The following is a 27,147-nucleotide window of genomic DNA, read 5'->3' as shown; positions in this document are numbered from 1 at the left end:
GAATACCACATGTGAAATAAATGAAATTGATGATTGATGATCTCATTGAAATAATAAGGGTTCTAAATCTCTCAATATATCCCCGTCAGAACAAATGTAATCATATACATTGGGGTGCTATCAAGAGATCATTCATTAATTACGTAACGCTAAAAATGTTAATATCCTTCTTCTTGTAGTGTATTAAACGTATCGCTTGATACAATCTCCTTTAATTAGTCATGTAAAGGATTGGTTATTCAACATCAATATTGCAATAATTCTTGAATTTTGAATAACGTACAATACTTTTTTCTGTTGGAAAGCATATATCATATAACTCAGAAATGCCTTTTCAAATTATTTTATTGCTGAAAAACCTACTCCTACATTCCCTACCTTCACTCTTCTTCCTCTTGTGAACGTTACGCCATTTATGGATGATCTCTTATTAACCATTCAAAATTAAAAGCTTTGCAAATTAATGCCAATTGCATTTCATTTCCATTTTGATAGTGGACTGCAAAGCTTCCAAAATTTAAACATTTTGGGCGGAGTTCACTGCTCCTAAATTATGTTATCAACACTTGTCTGTAATGCCTTGCTATTAATGCTCAACCGTACCGCAGCGCTATGCATGCCAATTTCAATGCAACCCTTCACGAAAGAGTTCCATTACCTTCCTCCCGTAAGTTCAATGTATGCAACAAATCGAATAAACACTACACCGTCGCACCTTTACATCGCTCGACCGTATTTTATCAGTGCGCACGTGTTTGCAGTGAATTCAATCCGCTTTTTTTCGCTCGGATCGGATTAGAGAAATGAGATTCCGGACGAAATAGTAGCGCTTCAACAAAATCCCTGCTGTGTGTGTGTGTGTTCTTTTTGCCCCATTCTATCCCATTCCTGCGACATGAAGGGTTAAGGGAATGAAAGGATTAAGGAAGAGTATAGCGACAGACACTGCTGAGTGTTGTGTCTACACAGCACACGCGAGGACTGGAGAAGAGTGCAACGTGTTGCACACTGCGAGAAGGCTAACCTTTTGCCAGGGCGGACATAAAAGGGTCGTCGACAGGGTGGGGAGAGATGGCGGGATATAGCACGTTTGTGTCGCAGCCCAGGTGTGAACGGTTGACGGGGTTCGCGTTACAGAGTGCCAAGTGGAAAGGCTTCCAGGGACGCAGAACGACCGCGGGTAGATCGCGGGTTGGGTTCGGTTGGGTGTGTGTTTGCGTCTGTTTTCTTTCTATTTTGCACCCGCCAGCCGGGTACGTTTCCAAGGCCGGTTTGGAGCGGTTTCGTCACGTTGCTGTACGGTCGATGGGTTTTTTTGTTTTGTTTTGTTGTTGTTTGCGTTCGTTTGTACTCTCCTCCGGCCGGTTCGAGTATCTTTCTCACAAGTGCGATCGAATAGCCGCAATGACACTGCAGTAGTGTCCGCCTGTGTTTGCACCGCGTTGCCGTTTGTCTGTCACGGCACTGGTGCGAGACCGTTCCGCGACGGGCGTATTGTTGTCGCACCCGTTAAATTTCAACGACAGAACACACTTTGGACTGAGTTTGGTTTAGTGGAGGAAGTAAAAAAAAAAGACATACATAAACAAATCCCTCAAGTGTGCAAAATATTTACATTCATGTTTTGAACGATTTGTAAAAAAATGCAGCGCGCTCCTTCTTCATTCATGCAACTTCATTCTCCGCTGGAGCGGCCATGTCGTTGCGATTGTGATTCAGAAGCTTCTCGGTGGGCCACAGGGGACAACAAGCATCACCGATTCAATCACTGAAGTAAATGGTTTTATTGTTTTGCGAATGGCAATCGTATGGTAAAGTGTGTGGTGTACATCTTTAATCAATCGAAGCATTCGACTCTTGGGAGGAAGGAAGATAGGGCGGAGCTGAATTAGAATGAGCCCGATTAGCATGCGGCAGAGCTACTGTTCTTGCGCATCCTTGTGAAATATGCAGATTAAATCTTTGCACAGGGTCGGGCCTTGGGACAGCGCTGCTCGAGATCTCGTGCTACTAACGGCCTAAAACGATCAGAAAAAGTTACCAAATGGCTTAAGCCGCAAGGAACGATTTTCCCAATGTGGCGCAATAAATAATTGTATTATGATTGACTTTAAAGACGAAACGATCGAATAAGACCAAAAATTATGAATTATGAGGCAGACTTTAAGAGAAATGCATCTTTTACGGCCAGAGTCCATTCTATATTGCTAAATTGATTTTCATATGACGATTAAGGAATTGTTTAAGACAGCTTTTTTGACGAATATGTCATGTTTGATGTGGCTATTTATTTTTCTATTTATTTCATTTTTTTGCTTCTAACGTTCAATTCAATGTTGTCTTTTTGAGCTTTGGTGAGGTTCAGGTCTTTTTGTTTCTAAGAATGGTGTTGTAGTGTGTAATGCAGGCACAAATTATTCGATAATCGAATAAACTACAATACTAATGCTAACAATAATAATAATAATAATAATAGTAATAATAAGAATAATAAAAATAATAATAATAATAATAATAATAATAATAATAATAATAATAATAATAATAATAATAATAATAATTTCTAAAATGTCACAAAATCAGACAAGAAAATGTTTAAAAAGGGAAACAGGGTAACATGTTTAAATATTCCCAATTTACTTTATTTCTATCGCTTCTTAGACGATCATTAAGTCTATTATAAAATTATTAATATTTTGTATCATAAGTCATAATGACTATTAGTTTTTTATAGCATTTTATTTACAATATTTAGTTATTCAAAACATTTGTTTTTTTGATGTGTTAGTAAGGTTTCCTAATTATAGTTTATATTTACACAACTTTTAACGCTTTATTTGATCCTTTTGTAAATTAAAAAAAAAATATATCTCAGAGTTATACGGATCTAAAAATTGGACAGATTTTCCACAAAATACAATCGAATTCGTCGAATTGAACTGTAAAATGAAATCGGTATTGAGTTTAAATTCAATTCATAACCTTAATCGTTCGTCTAATTTTGGCACAGTAACCGTTGTCGGCCAAGGACTGCCCAAACCGTCAGCCACTTGTGGGCTTCTAGACCACTTGTGGATTGTTAAGAACAGTTTCATTTGTTGCGTTTTTAATTTTGATGTTATTTAGTATGCTGTTATCCAAATGAACTTGCCATCGCGTATAATTTAACCAAGAATCAGACCAAATCAGTTTAATAAAGTTTTCTACGGCCGTCCCCTCTGTGTGTTGTGGTTGCAGTTGGCTGTCGCTTTTAATTCACTGTTTCTGCCAGCTGCCCACAAACACACCACCACCATCACCACCGGGCTCGCACTATTGTCACGCACCGGTCGATCAGTAAATTAAGATGCACGCCTCCACCGGTGTGTGCCGAGCCGGAAATGCGCAACGCGATTAAACGCAATCGTGTATGTGTGTATGTGTGAGTGGGTGGTGCTGGTGGGGGAAGGAAGCACAGAATGTACCGTTGGCAGTAACGCAGTGACCATAACCGGAACGCAAAGCACAGCAGAGCATAGGTTTCAGCAATGTCTCAGTGCCTTATGCAGCGGAAATAAGAACCGCGCGCTGTGTGCGATTATGATGCGTCATGTTTAAAAATTCAGCTGCTCTTTTAGCGCATGGTTTGATGGATGGATGCATGGTGAAAGCTTATGTCATGGACAGAGGTGGGAACCTCTTGCTAGTTGCTCACCAAAATTATTAGCCACTTATCTAGCCACAAACCAGCCCAGTGTCACAACAAACAACTGCCACCCCGTAGTGAGCGTTACCGACCTTAATCAGTTACATTAAATGGGAACATGTAAACAAAATGGCGCCACGGCCACCGCCGCCACCGCCACCAACGGTCGATGATGTGATCCCCGATAATCGAACGACCGGCGGAGGTCAACGAAATGGCATGAGACGCCCATAGAAGAGGCGGAAATGCCGGCTTGCGGAAACGGTTCAGGGGTTTGTCATCGTACTGTCTTTTTCCCTCCTCCAACATCCCCCCCAGTACAGCTCTTAAGGGTAGTCATTAGGGTTTTGTGTCATTCTTGTGCGTCTTTTTTTCATTACAACACCATCCTCTCCCCCCCATTTATGCCCTTCACGGGTTTCCCCCGAGTGTTTAAATGAAACACCGGATGCGGTCTCTGGAGGAGAACAGACTGTCTCGCTAGGGGGAGGAGGGTGGTTTATGGTTTTCCACATGGGAACTTATGGACTCTCGATCGTCCTACAGGCAACCCCCGACCTGCCCCGAGTTCCCAGCACAGTTTGGATGGGGGAGAATGCAGGGGAGGGTGAAGAATGTACGTCCATTAAACACGACGATTATTCGTACTGTAACGCGTGAGCAGTACACTTGGTGTGATTATTAAAACACGACATGGCCCGTCTTTTGCTTGTCCCCCGCTTCGTTCCGGACGATAGTTAGTAGGGGTACGCTTGCGGTCACAGCCCCAAACAACAAAAGGGGGTGGTCGTGGTCTGTTATTAGGGTCTTGTGTGTTATGCTCTCGAATGTGTCGTAAAGAGTTCACCCGATCGCCTCGCACCATAAAAGGCGGAAATGGGGCGGTGTTGTTTATTGTATTTTGTAAATAAAATACGCCTGGTTTTTGTTTGAACTGATCGTAACAAATTGACTAATATCGATAAAAATGGTCATTCGATACCATAATGAAAGACAACAATTTCACTGAAACAAAAAAAAAACAATTCTACACGGTTGTTTCACAACATTAACCCACTTGATTCACTTAAAAACGAATGTCCTTGATAATGGTTTCTTTTTTGGTGCGTCAAATGTGCGTTGTCGTCTTCGTCGCCGTCGACCGGGGCACATATTTTGGCGCATTGGGTTTGACGGAACAAATAACACGCGAGAGTCTGAGAGCAGCCGGCAGTGAACTCAAACTCGTGAATTGTCGTCGTCCCCATAAACCAATGTGTCACGTTAACGCATTTCGTTATCTCCGCATTACCACTTCTCGATTGTTGCCGCCGGTATGCGACACTCAGACTAACGCCAAAGGCGTGTACCGTTCCCCTCCAATGCGTCAAACTGTACGTAGGATGATGAATTTGAACTCCTAAAACTTATTGAGGATTAACGAAATTCTTGGTAAAATTGTCTCCACCACTATATTGACACCGAACGGATGAACGAAATGAAGGAAAATCCCAATTGCTAACCCCATTTCCAGAATCAACCTATGATGAACCAGCTGCTGTCATCGAAAAATAGCACACACATTAGTCATCGGCAGCGCACAGCGGTCGAGAACAAAACCGGCATGTTGCAGCAGCAGTACTACAGCCGCGGGAGTGTGTTATGTTTTTGCGTGGTAGTGATGGTAGCTGTGGTACCTTATGCTTCACTGTGTAAGGAAGGGGAAAGGATTAGTAGTAGACGACCGGCAAAACCAGGAGTCTTCGTCTGTTGGCGACGGTACAAGAATTCATCTACATACTGTTAAATATGTCAATGAGAGTATGAAGAATCATAAGCCCCGTCGTCACAGGGTGGTTGAGTTGTGTTTTACGGGTTTGGTTAAATCAAGGGAAGTTGCGTTACGGAATTGGGAGGAGTATTCTATATTGTTCAATGTCATTGGTATCGCAGACATTGCTGTTCATTTTTCAATATAATAAAAGCGTCTTTGTCGTCTGGCGTCATCATAGTGATGGCGATCGCAACCCATCGCTTGAATGCCGTCATCTGCATTTCGGTGTCGCGCGGTAAAGTAGACATGACCGAAAATACTATTATCTGTTCCTAGAACTTACAAATCAAGAGCAAATATTTCTTTTCAGCTCTATACGTTGTATTTAAGTATGTAATAAAAAACAACCGACTATGCGAGTTTTGCTTGTTTTCTGCACGGTTGGGGCCTCGAGAAGAATTAAAACTCTACCTAATCCCTCCTCCGGTCAATCGGACACCAATACATTAGTGTTCGACTGAATTGTATAGTCTACGAACAGGGACTATAGAGCATTTTTAAAAATTAGCTGAAATTTTTTTGACGTAGTTAAATACTTACGCCTAATCTATTATTTTTTATGTTATACTATTCAATTTTCAAGGAAATTTATTTTTTAACAAATTTAGAAATTTATAGTTTTGCAAAAACGTGTACAGGTAGTATAATATGCGGAGATGTTTTCTTTTTTTTTATTCAGGAGTAACGGTCCAAAAAGGTCGTATTGCTTAAGGATGTTTTCTTACACATGCGGCATTTTATTTGTTTATAAAGAAAATTGTTCCAATTTGACACATCAATTGTGAAATGCCTTATTATTCGCATTTTAAAAATCAATCGAAAAGGTTCCAATCTGCAATCTTCTATCAGAATCGTTTCAAATAACCAATTCAGTCGATAAAATCTATCTCCTCAAACCAACAATAGCAACATTTGGCTTAACACAGTAAAATTCGATTCACACAGAAATACGAGATACGTTTCTTTTTGGTCCGTAGTAAAAGCGCTTTTCAGGGACAACTTCTTGTTATATTCATAAGGCTTCATCCATCAATTACGTAACCCTGATAAAGGAAGGGGGGGGGGCCTTTAAACGTTACGATTTGATACTTACTTTGTTATTATGTTACGTTAGTGAAGGAGAGGGTCAAAAAAATGCAAATTTATCGATAGATAATTGATAAATGAAGTCTAATAAATGCAGTTTAAGTCGCAACAAGGTGACATAAGGTATAAAAATGGAGAAAAATCTACAGCGCTTTGATTCATTGTTGAAAGTACTGCTCAATTACATCATTCAATATTTCAATGAATGCACCTGCACACCAAAGGCTAATACTATCTTAATTATTTATTAGTTGAATTTGTTATCCAACATATATTCACGAATCCGATCGTATCCTTCCGAATCACCCTGTTGCAGCGACCGGGAGCGCATTCCGTTCGTGTTCGCTTGCTTGTATGCAAGGCACCCGTCAGCCAGTCGATGCGGAATCCTATCGCCCTGGATTTAGAGGCGACGGACCGATGGCTGAATATTTGCACATAGCCGCCCATAACCCTCCCCCCAATCTCTCTGTCCTCTCTTTTGGATGGCGTTGACCAACCGGGACATGAAACGGCAGTGATACAGGGGAAGAAAAAAGAAAAAGAATGCGAATAAAGTTTTATGTTAGCTCTCGGACACTAACCAACGACCGCTCGAGCTCTCTACTCTAGCTACGAAGCTGGGAACTCCTCACGTACTACACAACAGCGCCCCAAACCCCAAAATGCAGTGGACATGAACGTGTCTTCTTCCTGCGGGCGGGTAGTTTCGGTTCGAAAGGAGACACTCTCGCCATGTTGAATGGGAGGGTCTGGGGAGTGGGCAGATACCGGCCAGCCGGGGGCCCAGCAGTGCGCACATTGGTGGTCGCCTGGTCGCCGGCTTCGACATCTTGTTGACCCATTAAATGCGAGTTAATTTGATTCGCTCGGACAGCTCGTTGTTTTCGAACGCCGAGTGTGGGGTGTAATGCTAGCAATGCCAGCACTACTACTACTACTACCACTACTACCACTACTACTGACTCGTGTGAATAGATGGGCAGGGAAGATGTGCCGAATTTACCCCGACTTTAATTACTCATAATTTTTCAATTACACTTCATTTTCCGCTACGATGAGTTTTAACGGTCTCTCTCTTTTTCTCTCTTCCAATTTTAGTGTTAGCGCTCGCTCTGGTGGGTTTTTAACCCGTGCAGCAAACATCCTTTCCTTTGGCGGACAGATGTATCCGGCGTAGTGCAGCAAACGGAGAGTGTGTGTGTTGTTCCACTCCAAATCCGTGGTTCAATTCGTAGCTGAAGAACGCCCGCACAACCAAGGAGGAGAGTGCGTAGTTGTAGACTGCTCTACGCGTCCTCTGCTAGTGACAGGGTGCCGGAGGAGGACGCTAGGGTTCTGGGGTCGTACGCTGGAGTGGTGTCCTGCCGCCCCGGTCTGATAATACGGCGTCACCAGCCATGCTAGCACCGGGCATTCGAGTCGCCCGCGGTCCCGACTGGATCTGGCATGAACAAGGTAAGGTGATTGTGTTTCGTGGGAGGTTTTTGTTGGCGTTTCATCACATCGGCCAAATCATCACTCTAGAGGAAGTGGGGTAACGGAGCGGTTCTCAGGCAACGATACGTAATCGCCGGTGGAAAACATGTAAAGCGGTTTAATTTATTTATTCAACGAGGTAACGCAAGACCAATGCAATTAGTGTAATTAATGGAGCTATTTATGGTTGAAATGATTATTTTGCATGAGACCTGAAAGTGGAGATTATATCGTATTAATAACTTAAAAAGCGGCTAAATAGGATAATTTTAGTTTTGCGAGCATTTAATGTTTTAAAGGTGCTCAATCTTAACCCTTCGCATTCAAGTGGTTCCGTATTTAAATATTTCTGTGCCTCGTGCCTACAACGTTTTTATTTAGTTGGCATACAATTTGGTGATGTTAAAATAAAATATCGGCCTTATAATACTGACACTACGATCGACAAATAACAGAACAATATTCAAGTAATTAACAACGTCTCTAAAATGCGGAAATTTAAAATTATTTGCATTAAAATCGAAGCGTCATCAAGCAGAAACTATAGCGCTACTAGACTAAGCCAGCGATAAAATACGTCAATCGCTAGGTAAAAAGTCAATATGATCGTTTTATTGAAAACAAATAATCCAATTTCAAAACATTCCTGTAGGAAAGTGAAACATCGTCCCGAATTCGAGCAGTTCGATTCGATCATTCCAATTGGTATCACTTGAATGCAACTTTCTCCCTTGTTGTATGCGGCTTGCGTTCGACGCTGCTCGAAATCTCTCTTTCGTCGGACATTTCCAACAAATCCTTCGTATTATTTTATTATTATTATTATTAATCGTTTTAAATTGAAATTTTATCTTTGGAATGAAATTTCAAATAAAGAGAGGTAAAATTATATAAAACTAATTAAAGTTAAAGCGTTTAGCGGACATCTTTTAAGCCTCAATTCAAGTGCATGGCAATGGAAAACTTCCCGGTCCTTTTTTGTACATGATACTGATAAGTAAATAATATTCCTGTGGGTTCAATTCCACGTAGAACTGAACCCACAACATGTCATCTTTTCATTCAAGGACTTAGCTGTGCTAATCCCATTTATCTGATCGTCCAAAGGTCAATATGTTCATGTTGCTTAAGCGCGTAAAGTTCGCTATACGTTATTATCTTTGCAAACGTTTCGTGTCTGGTTTCTCCACGATAAAACATTAAAAACCTAAATGCGTTCTGCCACACGATCACGTTCGACGGCGTTCGTTTTGGATATTGAACATATTTTTGCTCGAATAGCACGCCCCTTCTAGCGCCATCTGTTGCCGCTTGGATGACAAATTCGTGATCCTACTGCCGCCGCTGCCTATACCATCCCTCCGAATCCGTGTGTCTGCCTATTCGCTTTCGGGAGTGGGTTCTATTTTCTTCTCCAATGATCGTACTCTTCCCCTCACCATTTAAGCGGCGTGCAAGGGGGAGTTGCGAGCATCGTTCGGTTAAAATTAGTACGCTTCTGCATAAGATCAGTCAAGTGCTAAAACGATCCACCGGTGCTAGCACACACCCCTCTGCTTGCTGTTCGTTCGGATGATGCGTCTCCTTGTTGCACACGCACGCAGTCACTTCTATTTTCATCGTCACTGGTACGCTATCGGCGCACTGGCAAAATCAGCAGCAGCAGCATCGGGAGAGCGTCGGTAGACCAGACAGACAGACGGAACGTGACAGACTCGAGCAGCAAACAACTCGACTGTGTTTTCCCGCACCTCCCCCCCCCCCCCTGCCCCTTTCTCCACGTGTTTTTTGTGCGTGTTGCACATGGCGCACGTCTGCGTTTTGGGAGGAGCGCGCACAAACACGCTTAATGGGTGGGCACCCCGGCGATAGGTTTGTTGCTTTTTTTTCTTCCCTCCTCTTCAAACGCGAAGTGGCAAGAATTGATGGCAATTTGGTAAAGCCCCATCGGTAAAAGCGAGTGGAGAGCGAGAGAGAGAGAGAGGCTGTTGAGATTGTGTACGGTTGCCACTCGTGCGAAGCGGCCTCAGCAGCAGCAGCAGCATCTGCTGACTATTTATGGTCAGTTAAGGCATCATTGGTAATCACTGAACGACGACAGGGCATATCATCAATTTCGGTAACGGTTCCAATTGGCCGTTGGGACCGAAGAGCGATATGTAATAAATTCGCTCGATTTGATCCTGTGGGTGGATGTTAATTAAAGAGGGCTAATTGAGAAATAGATTATAAAAATAATTAAATCGAAAAATGATTGAAGCAATTTCATAAATCTCATTGATGGTGAATATATATTCACAAAAGCAGAAAAAAGGAGAAAAAAAACATAATTAGATTTTGGGTGATTATTATTTAGCATCGGTCTTAAATCGTCGCTTAAATCGTTCTCGTCCGTATGGCCGTAATTTTTCAATTAAGTTTAATTTATTTATACAATATTTGATTGATTTTATTTGTTCTTGAGTTATGTTTATTCCAATATTACTTATGTTTGGGTCAGTCTTAATGTACTAAGCTGAGCAGCTCAAATTGTGAATACAATGCTCCGTTTTTTAAACAAACGCTTCATATAAAATGTTTCGTAACTTTTCGGTCGTAATCCTTTAAACGTTCACTCGTTCACTTATTTCCAAGTATTGACACTAGAAGGCATTAAAAGCAATACAGGGCTTTTGAAAAAAGGACCGAATATTTGCCTTTCCCTTACTTGAAGCAAAAACATTTTTGTATTTTGATCTAATATTATATCTGATCCACATTATATTCTATATTATATCTAATATTGTCTCGTGGAAATGAACTTCAAAGAGATCTTTCCCGCATAAAAACGTCTGCTTTAGCGATGCAACGAGTCTAACGATCGTGCGTAAAGACTCTTTTAATAATCCTTAAAAATGCAATTTTATCTGATGACAACTGAGCTAACTTTCGAGTTCAATAGCCAACTAACAACATAACTGTATCAAAGCGCATTATTTAACAACATTACCACGGATAATACCGAGACAACAAAGGCGAAGAAAAGGAGCCTAAAAGAAGAAGAAAAAAACCCACCGGGAAAACGAAAGTCTTTTAGTGGCCTGAAAGTCCAACAATTTCCCCAAAAACCGTTCCCATGCATCCCTTGCAATGTGCCAAATGGTGCGACTGTATGTTTGTGTGCGTGTGTGTGTGTGTGAGTGGGTGTGCATGTGTCAGATCGGAAAATCTGCGTTCAAAAACCCGGAACTGACTAATGAAACAAAGCCCGGCCAAAGCGGCATGCAAGACATGATATACACAAACAAACATCAACCAGGGGGCAGTATCTTCTACGAGCAGTCCTCTCTACCCTACTGCACCACACGCCCACCCAACAACACTGCGAGAGGACATTGACCTTCGAGCCCTTGAACCCCAGGAAAGGGAAGGAAGCGAGACGGGGAACGTCTTCCCGACCAAACGGGGTAAAACGCAGAAGTCCTTGGGCCGAGCAGGGTAAACTGGATGATGGGTGGGCGCCACCATTCCGACCCCTGACAGGCAGGCGGAAGCAGTGTTGATGGTTTTTTCCTGTGGGTTTTTAGGGCCGATCACCGATCACCGATGGCGTGTATGTGTGTGTTTGTGTGTGCGTGTGTTATGGTATTCTCCCAGCAGGGTGTTCCCCGTAACGCGATATTAGCTGCCAAACAGTTTTACCCGTGCCGCCGTCTGTGTGTGTGTGTGTGTGTGTGTGTGTGTGTGTGTGTGTGTATCGATCCTACCCACAAAACAAACGGGGGAAGTTCCCGTGTGTCCACAGCGCGGCACGAAGAGAAGAAAAACCAGGAAGAACAAAACTTTCCCTTCTGGGTTGGGATTTTGTGTGTGGTGGTTCCTTTTTTTTTTTTTGCTCGGAAAACGAGCACCAGGGAAAAGTTTTTCCCAACCGGTATCACCAAGCTCCATCTGGCACGGGCCATCACCACACCACGAACGCCTCCCAAAGGGTTGCGCTTTTGCCACCGGTTTTTTTTTATTCCGTGGATAATTTTTGATTTTTAATTTTGCCCTTTTTATGCGTTTAACGACGCCTTTCGCATTCTTCGTAAAAACAAAATGGGTTGATTTCCATAATTTGATCATTCCCAAATATCGAAACACGGGCTTCCTTCGGTATTTGGGCATTGTTTTTTGCTGGTGTTATTCGCTGTTTTTCGGCCAAACTGTTGCTATTGAATCGTTAAAATTATTTTTTTTAAACAAACACCTCACATTGTGTGTATCCTTTCCCATACTCAGGAACAGAAACAACGCCTAAAAAGTATGCAACAATTTTCGCAACATCCAAAACCAGGAGGAAGGAGGAGACTTTTAATTACTCCACTTGCATAACATTACAGGCGCAACCATTTCTGCGAGGGGCTTCTTTTTGTCGGGCTTTATTTTTGGATCGCAACACTCGCGCAACACCTAAATGTAAATGGGAGAGAAGGCAAGGAGCAATTATGCTGCTTCTTGATAACAAGAGAGCCGATGGTATCGTTTACCTTCAAAGATGTTTTCTTTTTTTTTGCACTCGTTTCGCACGCTTTTTTCATTATACGGCGCGGGAAGCGCGGTAGCGAAAGGTGAACCGAAAGAAAAGCACGTGAATCACTTGTTGGTGTGACCTAATGGGGGTGGGCATGTGCTTGCTAATTTTTGGTGAAAGTGATGCTGATTGCACCAAGCGATTAAGATCACAATCTGGGGCCAGCCGTGGTAGGGTGTTTGTTTTGCGGTGCGCAAGGTGTTTGATAATCATTAGCTAACCTTTCTCCCCTGAAGCAAGGAATCACTTAGTAGAATATTTTATTTGCTTATGAAAGAAGCTACTGTAAACATAAACATACAATTGAACTTGAATGACTTCAATGAAAAGTGACTTGAAAAAAAAACTGCTCAAAATACAAGGTGACAGTTGTGCAAGCAAGTTGTTGAAGTTTGACATTTATTTTTAGTTCTTTTCACTCATTCTTGGCGTAATGAAGGCCCAACATAAATGACTGCTAGACTTGTTTGTAACATGACCTCGTCGTAATATGACGTTCAGGACAGCGTGAAATCATGTCCGGCAAGACTTTAGCAAGAGAGATCTAAATTATAGTAATTTAATCCTTCATGGGGCCGGTCTGGTGGTACAGTCGTCAACTCGCACGACGCACGACGTACATGCCCGTCATAGGTTCAAGTCCCGAATAGACCGTGCCCCCCAAGCTCATTTCACTAAGTGGGTACAGGCAGGCCTTGACTAACAGCGGTTGTTGTGCCAAAGCAGAAGAAGAAGAAGAAATTAATCCTTCTATACATTATTTAATTCTATTTAATCTCAAGAAAGACTTCGAAGTTTTATGTAAATTTCACAATGAAGTTGAAACAAAAATTGCTAACCAAATATTGGTTTTCCTTTTGTTTGAATAATTATTACGATTTAAAGACTGACACACTTTAATTTGAGAAAAAACTGTCAAAACATGCACAAGAAGCGGTTCAGGTGTGTAAATATTGTTTTCATGAGCGTTTGCTCCAAAAATAAGTCTGTTATTCCCAAAGACGAAAACAGTTTTGACACACATTGTTGATACATTAAAAAAAATACATATACAGGTGTCCCCCGTTATACGACTGCATTTAGGACTGCATTTATCTAAGAATATAAAGTTTATAACCGAAGTCGAAGAGTTGGAATCTATGATATCGTGTATTTTATTTAAAATAATGTTCGATAATGTAATAATCATATTTCAAAAGCCGTACACAATATAGATATTCAAGATCGGGTAGTTTTGGAACCTTTGGAAATGTGTGTATAATGGTTATCAGCCCAGAAATTCAATAAAATACATCAATTTCTCGTCAATGACAACTTTTAACTGTCGAAATAAAATTCGTCGTAACTCGTGGCACGCCTGTAACATCCTTGATCTCGTACTTTACATAAAACTTTCCAAGCCATTTCAGAATTCACATTTACTTTCCCAAGTATTCAAGAAAGACAGCAACAGTTGTTAACATTCCTAATCTTCCCTAGATTCGACTTGACTCCCGGATTGACTCGACGTGTTGTTCATTGCCACCTTGTATCTTCCCTTATCAAGAGTGCAGGCCTGCTTAGCCTTGTTCCGGGTGACCAGCTTTGTCAATATGTTTTGTTTACATTTCCGTTAAACAATTTTGATTTTCTTCTATTTTGAAAAAAAGTCCTACGACGAATAACAATGCGCTAAAAATAGTATTAAAAACAAAGAATCACATCGCTAGATTTACAAACGATGTTTGATTTCCTAGATTTTCATTCGCCCCGTAGTGTTGCACAGCACAGCACACCGGGAAATTGCGCCGGGCCCAGCTCAATGTAACCGTTTAATTAGCACGCAAAAGTTAACGCAAACAAAACCGTACGACCGCGTTCGCGTGTCAACACTGCCCACGTGCGCGCGGGCGCGCGCTTATTATGCCGCACACTGCCGTATGTTTGCTTGCACAGATGTGCCATGTCCTATTCTCTGGGGGTGTGGGGTACGATGACGGGTAATGAGAGCGCACAGTACTGCGCCACTGCATGACAGCTCAATAGACGAACTTTGCATCCCGCACCGAGCTCCATTTCACAAATGTCAAACGAGCAGTACAACAACCGGCAGCAGCCAGCATCATCGAACCGAGCGCACATTGACCGATCACATTGGCGCTGAAGCGATAATTGGAAAAGTTTTCGCCTCAAAAGCTCTTCCAATCATTGCACGGTGTAGTGCTGTATGCTTATCTCAGACACGCGAGAGCAGCAGGAATGTTTCCGCAGAGCATGTGAGAATGTGAAAGTAATTTAAATTCCACCACAGTAAAGTTTTTAACCCTTCGTTTAACTATCAAAGCCAGAAGCCCGAAGTTTTGCTTCAGTTTTTTTTATATAATTGTGACGCATATCAGTAAACTTGTTTGATTACTATTGCGGCATGACATTAGAAAAGCACCTTTGCAGGAATATTGACACTTTTGCCATCAATCCAATACGGTGTGAAGCTTTGGAGCGCCTCCAAAACCGTCCTTACACGTATCAAAGTTATAAAAAGTGATGGCAACTAGCCTCAGAGTTAATTTACTACCTAAGGGCCCTGCTATTGCTGTAACAGACAGGCGCAACTCGCTGCCGGGAATGCTATGTGCAATGTGCTCCAACAAGTTGTAAAAGCTTGTTACTTTTCATTACGCTATCGCACAGCGACTCGACGATCGGTCGGTTGCGTAAAATTGTGTTCCAACTGAGTGCGCTTAGTAAATCATAACGCCACAAATGCTCCGTCGCATTATGATGTATCATCGATTGAAAGTTAGTTGAAAGTTTGTTACAGACCCACACACACTCTTCTCTGTAATTGTGATTAGGTCTACCAGTTGCGGGGTACAGCTAGCGAAAGGGGGAAATCCACCATATCGTCTTCGTAATGATTGCGTGTTAGTAAGCATTACACAAAAACATCGAAAATTTGTCCGCTTCGGTTTATTGCTAAAGCGCGCCGCTTTAATGTGATAATGCTTCTTCGATGGGGATTTTTATTGCAAGTGATTGCTAATCGTGTACCCCAACAGCAGCGCGACTGATGGGAGAAGCTTTATTGTGTCAAAAAGAGGCTAATTAACATGTTTTTTTCTTCTTCTTCTTTGTGCTTCTGGCAACTTGTTTCGGAACACTTTAAAACATGACCTGAAAATGGTGTGCTATCTTTAATTTCTCAACACCAAATCAAACTGATGCGCTCTCCCACGACAATCAGGAACAACACCTTTTGTTCGACCTGTTCTGTAAAACAGAAATAGTTCGACATTGGCCCCAAAACTAGGCGTACCATATCCTAAGTCCAGCAGTCTCTAAAAACAGCCACATTGGCAGATAGTTTTGCTACCTGTCGAAACGGTCTGAATTTTCCACAACCTTCCCCCATCCAACAATGACCGTGAGCGTTGATCATACACCGACACACAGGCACAGACCGCCTTGGGAAGTTTTAAAATAAAAATCAAAAATCAATACTGCAGATGCTTAGCCGTTCTCTAAAGCGGAACGGATAAAAAGCTTCGACTTTGGATATGTTGACGTTTAGTGGGATTTCTGTGTGCATATGTTTATGTATGTGTGTGTATGTATGTGTGTGGTTTGTCTCTTTACCTAACCTAACACACACCCCGGGTTCTAATGCTCTCTGGTTTATGTTGCTGTTTGCTTCATTTTGTTTCTCTTGTTTTTTGGTGCAGGACGACGAACAGACAGAGCACAGCACCGCATACACATGAATATTTGACGTGGTGGTGCAACGATATTTTAGTCGATGCACATAAAATAATCAACCAGCCACACCAGCGCGGACATACAGACACACGTTGTTTTGGCATGCGGCATACGGAAAATGCCGTGCCATAAAACCGTCGAAGGTATGCCATAAAGCGGCGGCCAGCGAATGAAAGGATAGATCGTAGATTAATGTATACGCGATTTGTTTTAAAAGGTTTAAATAGTATAAACAAATATTTTTTGGGAGTTTTTTTTGTATCTTCGAATCCAGTTGCACAGTTCACAAGGATGGCATTATCCAAAATAAAGGAAGAAAAAGGGATCCGTCGCACCTAAAGCAATTATTTCTTGTTCTTAAATACGTTTGTTCAGTTTAAATTGTTCATCTGCAAGTCCATATTTAACATATTGTGCAGCAAACTATTTTTCCTTACAACATTTAAGAGATCAATTTGTTTCATCGCATAAAATTATACCTCCCAAATTGACATACCTGCAGCCATTGCGTTATTAATGTCAACTAGATATTGCAGGCTCTTTAAACACCTTGTTTATAGAGGCTTTGATCACTTTTTTCAGACTCTTTCGCCAGTTTTCTATTAATGACTTCTTCAAATTATTTAATATTTTCGGATCTTTGACAGTTTTGATTTATTTAGTATGAAAGCAAACTATATACAAGCAAAAACTAATAGATTATCACAATGAATGTTGGAAATGAGTGAGACTAAGAAACTATCTAGGTATTTAGTTGTTGAAATTGTTGTTGGAGCAAATATTCAAATCAGACATAATATTCTAATGAATTGTTCTATATTTGCCGTTTTCTCTTTATTTATCAATTTATAGTTTTATGCCGTATTATCAAAGAATCTATCGGTTCAAAGTGCATACATACTATGATAGTCAAACTATGATAAATCCTGAAAATATAGTGCTGGCTAAAGGATGTCCTTTTTTGCGATTTTGTTATGAGGAATTATTACTTCCCTGGACACAGAAAATGCTCAAATCTTAGCCTTAGAATCTATACGTGAATATCTTGACAGGAACATCTATGAGAGGGATGACAATATACCTTATGTTCCAAGTAATATACTATCGAACAGGTACAACTAAGACCAACTAATTTTAAAGAAACAGCTGCCAAAAATGCTAATTTTTGGTCCAAGGGTAGTCACCGAAAAGTAAACAAACTCAAACATGGGACGTCCACAGCGTATTAACACCGCATCGAAAGTCTAAACGTTATGCAAGCGCTAAAACGTGATCTTCAATAGCATTAAACATCAAAGCGTCGGATGTAAAGCTTTAACAGTGTTGTCTCATCCCAATAACTTGCGGTTAAAATAATAATTAAAATATGTTTGTTTACTTAAACAGTTTCGGACCAATTGCACATCGTCTCCTAAAATGCCCTTGATTTTTGTATCCTCAAACGTCACACCAGCATGATGTTTTTCGAGGCCGAAAATGACATCACACAAATGAAAAACATAATCCATGTGTGCTGTTTGAATGTTCAAAGCATCTAATCTGTTGAGTAGAAGAAAAAACACCCCCAAACAGAAAGATGCTCCCCTGTCTACGATATTCCACACACATACCCTAAATCCGAGGGGAAAAGATTGCTCTTTTTCACACCCCGTATCATATCAAAACCACGAAACATACGCACACTCACACGGACGAGAATGTTCTGTCTCTCCTCAGGGAGAGGAAAAAGGAACACGGAAGACACGGCGCGCACGAGAACCGAACACGCAAGACGGTTGTGTGTCTCAGACGGTTTGCTGAACGCGGTGTCATTTACCTTTTTCACGACGTTTTCACGTACGACGCCGCCGTCGTCGGCCCATCGTCGCTCCGCTGCTCGCAAGATTCATTAAAGACACATTACTTACACTCACGCACAGGCAATCGCTTCTGTGCACGACGCACGGGTCCCTGGCGGCAGTAGCACCCTCACCCGGTCTCTCCCTGTCTTAGGATTGTATATGTTTTCCTTTCCGTTCGTTGGGTAGAGCTCACAAATCCTTCCAGAAAAACTAAACACCGGAAGCAGGAACGGCATAACAGTGGTGCATCCTTTGCTTCTTTCCCCCAGCACAAACCGAAGCACAAGGGAAGGAAAAATGGTTTTCCGCTCGAAAACTTGATTTAAGTCCTGCGCTCCCCTTAGTCTTTGGGCGATGAAAAAAAAGGAAGAAAAAGGGGCCCGTCGTCATCGACGACCTAAAAATAGTGTTGGAAAAGATTTATTTTTAAAACGCATCGTGGTGTTGTTATGTGCGTGTCGCGCGCGCTTTTGGTAAAGGGCGAGCGCGAGCGCGCGCGTGCCAACACAACCGTCGAGGGGGTAATGTCGCGCTCACATTACTGCCTTTTCCCCCCACCCACGAGCACATTCTTTCCTTTTTTCTTGCGCTAGTGCCTTCCTTCACTTAATATGTTTCGTATGGCGGCGATGATGGTGAACGATCGCAGGGGGGGAAGCATAAACTTGTTGGAACACATGTGAAGGGCGAAGGATATGAGCAGCAAAACTTGTTGATAATTTTCCGTTTCCCTCTTTATTTGGGATAGTTTCGAGCGTACACACACAACAGCACACAGCTCGTGGATCCCTTAAAGTTCCGATCTTTCTCTGCTTTGCTCGGATCAGTCAGGGGATGTTTCATCGAAAGACGATTGGTAATGTGCGAGGGATTTTCCCTTTTTCTCTGCGCGGCGCGCGTTATGTTTGTGAATGCATTTAGCATCATCTTCCGCTTGGCGATAGCGGCCGTGAATAAGCGGGCTTTTCCATCCAGCCGGTCACACTACCATAGAAAGGGAACCGAGTTTAACATGTGATAAAAAAAAACAACAAATCACTTTCTGTTTGCTTCGGTGTGAGGTTTTTTTTTGGGTTTTTTGTTGCTGCTGCCGAACAACTGCAACGGATGCGAGCAATGCGTTGGCCATGGGTGTTAGACTTTATCAAAGGGAAGAACTGGGTAGGAGTGACAAAAACCCGCCAGCACAAGCGCTGAACGTTCTAGATAAGCACAAAGAAACGATGCAGTGACCATGGATCCGATCTGAAGCGGACGCACTTACGTTAATCATCTGAGGCAAACGCTCTATAACCGTCAGGCAGCGCTCTGTCAGCGATGACTTTGTTCGAAAAGAGCTCTGTATGTTCTGTTGCTTGTCTCATAGAACTGCCATGACACTATGTAAAAAACATCCAATATTTTATGGAAAATGAAAATTCGCTCTTTTGGCCAAACATCTTCTCTAACCCTGGCCTAGAATCAATACGAACATCAAGCCACGGGAGCAACATTTAATAAAACCAAAATTGGAATCTATTACAAAAATGTTTGAAGGGAAAAACACATGCAATCACGAGCCAAAAAAATTGTATCCAAACGATGACTTGGAGGGAGTTACGATTCTTGTTGTCTGTCAGAGCGCTGCCTAACTCTCGCACGCAACGCAACTCTGCAATTGCAACAGACGGATCTCTTTGTATGCCGCTTTGTATCTGACTGTCTGGGATTTCTGGTCCAAACTCTCCGAAAGATGGCAGACAACAACAACAACAACAACAACAAACAAACAGACCGTCTGGTCGTCAGACCACTTAACATTGGGCCCCGGGGGTGTTCTGCTGCGTGCATGAGTAATGCAAATGATCGAAACACAACGTTGACACTAGACCAAAAAAAACAACGATTCATACATCCTCCTCGTTGGGTTTGCACAATTTAAGAAGAAAATCACACCACAGAAACGATGTAAAATAATTACATGTAATGCGCGGAGGAGTTGAAATTAACGGGAATAAAATAATCACATCATTCTACGCGTTAGAGTGCGCATTAGGGTGCGCAGCGAGAGAATGCGGATATGAAGGTGGGTATGGAAGGGGTTAGAGACCTGTTCTTCCCTGAACTGCTCTGATAAAAACTCTATCCTGCTTGGTCATCGTGTGAGCTATGAGAGTAAATCAGTGTTTTTGCTGTTGTTTTTTTCTGGACGATGCAACAATTAATCGACTCATGCTCAATCAACTGTGACAGATGGGGAGAGATCATCGTTTAATAGAGGAGTGACGTTTTCAAGTGCTGTTCCTTTTACAGCTCCAGTTATTGCTGCAATTCTTCTTGAAGTCTTCATTTCCATCAAATCCTCGGCGATGGAAGTTATTTATAGATATCCATTATTCTGTACAATTGCTGCTAGTTTTGTCATAAAAGGGACACTTCTCCATTAATGAATATCACTAACGGAAAAAGCCATTCTTAAAACCACAAGTACACGCCCGCTAGTGTAACCTGATGCTGGAAAAAAGTAAACAACAATACGCAAAACAAAAACCCCAAGACTGCTTTCTCTCCTGTCATGATTAATCACTTTTACTAATCCTGAAGTCATCACACTACTACACCTCTCTCTCTCAAGTTTTGCAGCCATACGAAAAGTGCAAAAAAAAGCGCTATAACTTTTTTGACAACCCAATACAACATCCTTTCAAGTCCGCGATGACGCGCATTCGCCGCAATGAGAAACCCCCACCGATGATGACGTGCGGCGGCTCCTCTCTATGGTTTTGTTTGCAGATCCGTTTCATCCATTATTGTTCTGAGTTTTTTTTGTGTGTGTTGTGACTACAAAAAATCATTAAAGACTATGTACACCATGGTCCGTCCGCCATTCTCAATATCTACTTATCGTTTATCGCGTCATCGCGATCAGTTGTGTTCAGCGGTCGCGGAAAGCCCCCCAAAAGATTGAAGTAAATTTCAAAGGCACTCCTTCTGAACCGCACACTACTTCCTACTGTCTTGCTTTTGTGTTACTTCCCTATTAAAATAGGCCTCGTTTGGTTCTACTTTTCCGAGAGCCTCTCACTCCCTCTGTCGCTGTGTTAAAACGTTGGAGATAGGGCCCGGCATTCCACCTTGGCCTAGAGACTCCTGCGCCCTGTGGGTGGAAGGCTAAACCACAGGCGGATCGATTGATGACGTTTGCCTTTTATTCCTCCTCAAGCCCTCCCCACGTGTCAGTAAGGTCGTTTTATACCTAACCCAACCGAAGGCTTAATATGTTGCAGGAGCCCCCAGACCATCCTTCCCCTGATGTCCAACCCTGGCATAGAAGCACAAAGAAAGCGCACAATCGTCATTTGCCTTCCTTCCTTACTTTCCTGAAGTCGTGATGTCGCAATTTAGTTCAAATAAGGGGGGGAGAATGGAAGTCTCGCAACCAGACAGTCCGGCCATACACTTCTAAAGGGAGTTCCACAACCTCCAGTTCCACCCCGCGCTTGATTGATGACGATTTGCGTGTTACCTACATGTCGCGTACACGATGGCACCTTCGTATTTGAGTGTTTTTGTTTTCAAACGTGAGGTGCCCTTTCTGGTGTGTGTGTGTTTGCTGGATCCCTTTATTTCCTTCCTTCCGACAGAGAAGACGCGTGGTTTCTTGAGCTCCGCTCTTGCCGTTTACTCCACCCGGGAAGCTCAACGTGATCAGCAACCGCACGCTCTCTCAGAGGCTCTCCCGCTCGCGTATATCTACGCGGCGTTAAAGGGGTCCTACGCACGCAATGTGATTGTTACGACGTTCATCGTCTCATGACCAGACCGGCGCGTCATCGCACGCGTCTTGTGGCTGGAAGTGGCAGCAGCGGCAGCAGTACGCAATGCGAGAGAGAGAACAGCGCGAGCACACTGTGTGAGAGCCCGAAGGTTCGCGCCTAGGCGCGTTCGGAACCACAAGAGCTCCCACGGTGCGGATGTAGCGGATTGTTGGTTAAAACGTTAATCGATCGCCAGCCACAAGCGCGTTCGGGTCGCACAGCAGAGCGCGCTGCGACGTTTGTATCTCTTCCGGTGACGTTGTGTGTCTGTGTGGTGTGTATTAGAGGGACGGAGATCACCGACAGTGCGATATTTGTCCGCCGGCCGTGTGTCCGCAGTGTCTATTATCATCACGCGGTTGTTTGCTGTTGTTGTTGTTGTGGTGCCGTTTGCTTTGTTAGTGAAAGTGATCCCACCACCGTTTACCGCGGTTTCGTCGGCGTTTTGCTTTGCGTCAAACGTGCCTGCTACTGCTCGTGACATTTACCACCGTGTGACGAATTACGCAGATTGTGCAAGCGGTGCGGGACGAGCGCCCCTTGAAGTTTAAGCTTGAAAGTGTGTGTGTCTTGTTCCTCGAGGAACAACGGAATTTGCAAAGCCGGAAGTGGGAAATCCCCAACTTCGTCTGGCAAAAAAATATAACAAGAAGCAGGAAAAGAGAAATCGAGGGCGTGTTTTGTGCGTGACCTGCACGAGAACCAACCGTTTACCCCCACTTCCGCGCCGTCGGCTGAGGTCATTGTGATGTAATTTCAATTTCTGTGCTAACTCATGATTCAACTTCCAACCAACCTGCAATGAAGATGTTTAATTTCGGTTTCGTTCGTTTGTTTGCGTTTGTGTATGATTGTATGTACCAGATGACGGCGAGGGACACGTCGGGACGCTGTGCGAAGTAGGACGCTCCGGATCGACCCACTCGCCAGACAAAACGGTCGTCGTGAACTGGGACTCGGGCCATCGGACCAACTACCGCGTCGGCTACCACAAGCAGTACGATCTGATCGTGATCGACAACGCACAGATCGGCGTGAAGCATCCGAACATCATCTGCGACGGCTGCAACAAGGCGGGCATCGCGGGCATCCGGTTCCGGTGTGCCGAGTGTGCCTCGTACGACCTGTGCGCGACCTGCTACGGGAACGATCTGCACGACCTCGAGCATCCGTTCATCCGCTTCCAGACGGCCAACTTGGTCGGGTAAGTAGCAAACCCTTCTTCTCATTACCAATTCTGGGTAAAGTAGGAGCAGGAGACAATGGTTTTGGTGGGGTTCTTGGATCCTACAAAAGTTGAAGTCATCGAAGGCTTTGGATATCTTAATTTATAGAACCCGGACGTAGGTTCATTTCTATAATGTATTCTGCATTAATGTATCGGAACCAAATCTAATGAGTTCAACTACTAAAAAAAGGGGGCCAGAAAACTCCACCAACAAAATACCCAAACAATATCCCCCAGATAAACTTCTTCCCAAATTCAATGATTTCCCCCACAAAAAAAAGTCCCCGAAAACGGAGCAATCGCGATTGGATGGCCTTGTTTGAGGCCATCGGTCAATAGCCCTTCCGTTCGGTCGGCTTGACCCCACTGGGTGTCTCTGGAGCTGAACTGGTGAAGCATTGGGGGAAAATGGGAAGCACCGTGTGTTCTTGCTTTGCTTTGTGGCCCCATTTTAATTGCTGCGCCCGATGACTGCTAAAGATATTACGACACCCCAGCGTCGTCGGGAGTGTCGGCTGGTGAAGTGTGCGCGTGTGTATTGTGTCACCTTGGCGTGGTGACCGCTGCGGGTTCGCCAGCATGGCACAGTACAACGATGGGCATTCCCGCTAGGGAAATTGACTAACTATCGACCGAACTAATGAACCATGCGCCATTGCGACTACACTGCTACGCTGCTCCCCCTGATGATGTGGTATTGTCCCCCCTTCATGTATAAGGGCGATGGCTTTACAGAGTCTCGTCTACGGTCTCGCACTCACGCTGCCTCGCTAAAATGGTGCATGCAGTCACTACCGAGAGCACCTGAAACCATGCCGCCACTCCGCCACTGTCCCACGTAGTTGTGTGCTGAAGGGTTTTCCCGACGTTTTGAGGCCATGTAAAGCTATTTCCTCCGCTGCTTCTGCTCACACCCCACCCACATCAAACCACACCAACGATCGTGCACTCGCGCACGTGTGTACGTACCAGCGGAGTGCAATATAATAGTTATACGATCGCAGTTTTACTGTCTTACAGGCTGATTTGAAAATTCAAGCTCGAGGGCACCACCGTGTGGCGCAGTTTGTTGCCTTCTGCTTGAAACATACAAAAGACCTCGGGTCCCCTCGCTTTACTCATCCCCGAGGGGGGCTGTGTTGAGACTCAGCGCACAAAAATGTCGGCACCAAACGCAAGATCGCGATTCTTCTCCCCCAATTCTTCTCACTCACCGCGGGGTGACTGTCCCCGCAGAGGAAGCATAACACATCATTCTTGCAGACTGGTTTACTACACACACGTGTAACGTTTAAACGCACACAAACACACATACACACACAGACAGGTTATCGCAAAAATCATAAACCCCCACATACCCACACCACACAAGCGCTTGATGCTTGCCCCATGTTTAGATGTTTTTATTTCTCCGGTTTTTTTTGTATTTCATTAGTGACTCCTCTTCACGTCCAGCCGGAGCAGCGGCCGTGCCTTTGGGAAAGCCCCAAATAACAAGCTTCTGCCACCTTATCGGAGTTTGTGCGCAGTGTGGTGGTGGGGGGTAGGATGAGCATTGATGTGGGGGACTGTTTCAAGGGGCTCTTTTGCTCATCTTCGGTCCTACTTTGGCTGCAGTCAGTTGTTAATGAACAGGGATGAGAATCATCGTTTCTCCGTCGTGTTTACGTCACGTATTAAAAGGCGACTCGATCGTGTTATTGAATGAAACAAAAACAGAAAAAAAAGATATTCATGATCATCTGTAAAGAACAATCGAGAAAAAAAAACTACGATGTTTCAAAAAAAGATAGGACAAAAAAGAATAAATCTGGGGAAAGAAGTACGAACACTTCTTCCAATGCCGTTGGAGCGCCTTTTATCGCATAAGAGCAACGAATCGGCTCTGTGTGTGTGTCGATTTTTTTAATTGACATTCCGGGGCCTGTCAGCCAAAAACCTTGCAAGGTCAGAACGCGAAGGATTCGTTCTTGAAAGGTTAACTTCACGATTAGCGGTTGCTATTATGTCCTCCGCGGATTTATAGTTTTCGATATCTTATCTCTTGATTTGTCATGTGGCTTCAATTTAAAGAGAGAACCCAACAACCTTGTCGATAAGCAAAAACAAATTAAGCAACATTAATCAATATGATTATTTGAAAATTGATACAAATTGAAACAGCATAAAAAAACATGAAAAAGAAAACAAAAGCCTTTGCAAATTGCTAACATCCTCAAAAATATATTCAGAGAAAACAGTGCGTGCTCTCCAACCTCTTTGTTTGCGAAAAAAATATTTTTTACGCCACACTGCCATCGTGCTAGTGCGGGGCGGATGGATGATAGGGTTAAGGCAGTTGACAAATAATAAGGGATGCTTTGTATTAATAGCAGTCCATTTCATAATGCTCATGTTGCAAAATTATGAAATATTAATAAATCACTAAGTTTAGAACAAAAATCAAAGATTCTAAACTAACTATACCCCAAACGTTCTCAAGCATCTCCTTTCATTATTCAATTAACTATTATTAAGAGTATGTAATATTCGAAATTTGGATCAAAAGTTGTTTGCCTATATTTTGACCTTAACAATGTCCCTACACCAAGTTTTGTTCAACAATGGAAATAAGTATTAAATTCCCGCCCGATTTTGGTTCCGTTTTGGAAGTATCGTAGTTTTTTTACAGAACTGGTTATTGGGGCCCTTTCCGTTTGCAGCTCGTAGGCTGAAATTTCAGCCTGTCAGCTGTTTGCATTGTATAGCAGTTTTCGAGCAGCTATCTTAGTGAGTATAATATACAGGTGGGCTTATCCCAAGGTGTATGAATTTAGAAGGCAGATTTTTATCGCTTCTGCTTCTGAATGAAGATTGTAAGAGTGTTTTGAGTATTCGTCAAGCCTCCAGAAAGCTCGTTGGAGCAAAAGTTTTCACTCGTTCTGTAAAAAAGTGATATTCAAATTTGGTTATAATAAATGCTATGAGACCACCTGGACTACATACATTTTGATTCCAGATTCCACCACCTGATCTCTTTAATGCACCTTGGGATAAATGTAAACAAACCCGTGTTTTCGAGCAGGTACTCGAATCTAATTCTAGCTTTTAGGCTAAAATTTTCTATACTGAAAATCGCAGGCTAGTTTTTTGTGTGGTTTTGTATGGATTGTTTACATGATTTCAGCCTCCAACTGTCAAACTCCATACAAAAAACTAACTAGAATCGTGAAGGCCCCCATTTACAGATTTTTGGAGATCTTTATAGAACTTCATGACTTAACTTTTTATGTTCAATTTCCGTTATTTTGTCTTACATCAAAATTTCAATCATAAATTTTTCAATATATCAAATTTTTTTGTATAATTTTGGATTTCAATCTCTTTATATGAGCCAAATTGGATTTACAAAGATCCTCCAAAGAGGTTGTTTTAAATACGTACGATACGAACTTTCTATATCTCTTCAAAATGTATATTACTTTGTCGAACATTTTCTGTAAAACATTGAAGTAAGCTTTTCGCTTCAAAAATCAATTCTTCCACGGACTATGTACGTCTGTTTACACGTCACAGGTTGGAGACCACTGCACTTCAACACGGATGTCTTGAATAATGATGCTAAAGGGTTTTTTTTATTGCTACTGGATGAAGCGAAACGCAGCAGCGACACCCTAAAAACTGTAACCTCATCCAAAATTCCCCATTTTTTGTGCAATTTCTTCGCCCATTGCCGCTCTTACTCTCTGCAGCATCATCCTTGCTTCCTGCTGTTCGCAGGCATTTCCGCGCAGCGCGTGCGTCTGAATAATGACGATCATCTCATCAGACAAAAAAGGTTTATTTGTTTCTCTAGAGTTTCACCTTCTTCGTGGAAGATGCATGCTCTTGGGGGATTTTCAAAACCGGACATAACGCTCCGTGTCGGCGGAAGGATATTGCCATTCCA

The 27,147-nt window shown here is 42.8% G+C and overlaps 1 protein-coding gene and 1 long non-coding RNA gene across 3 annotated transcripts in view; one reads left to right on the top strand and one right to left on the bottom strand.

Moving 5' to 3' along the window:
• Positions 1–27,147, bottom strand: part of LOC120954651 (uncharacterized) — a 57,140-nt gene that overhangs the window by 22,788 nt on the left and 7,205 nt on the right. The gene's annotated exons all lie outside the window — the stretch shown is intronic.
• LOC120954647 (E3 ubiquitin-protein ligase MIB2) overlaps positions 1–27,147 on the top strand; it is a 61,451-nt gene that overhangs the window by 28,296 nt on the left and 6,008 nt on the right. For both annotated transcript variants that reach the window (XM_049610490.1, XM_049610489.1), the window contains exons 3-4: positions 7,686–8,042; positions 22,856–23,195. In XM_049610490.1, the coding sequence (XP_049466447.1) occupies positions 7,985–8,042; positions 22,856–23,195 (398 nt within the window). In that variant the 5' untranslated portion in view covers positions 7,686–7,984. The remainder of the gene's footprint in view (positions 1–7,685; positions 8,043–22,855; positions 23,196–27,147) is intronic.

This window comes from Anopheles coluzzii, chromosome 3 (genome assembly GCF_943734685.1).
Source record: "Anopheles coluzzii chromosome 3, AcolN3, whole genome shotgun sequence".
Lineage (NCBI taxonomy): Eukaryota > Metazoa > Arthropoda > Insecta > Diptera > Culicidae > Anopheles > Anopheles coluzzii.
The sequence above is the reverse complement of the archived record's forward strand: the minus strand, read 5'-3'. Positions and strand labels throughout refer to the sequence as shown.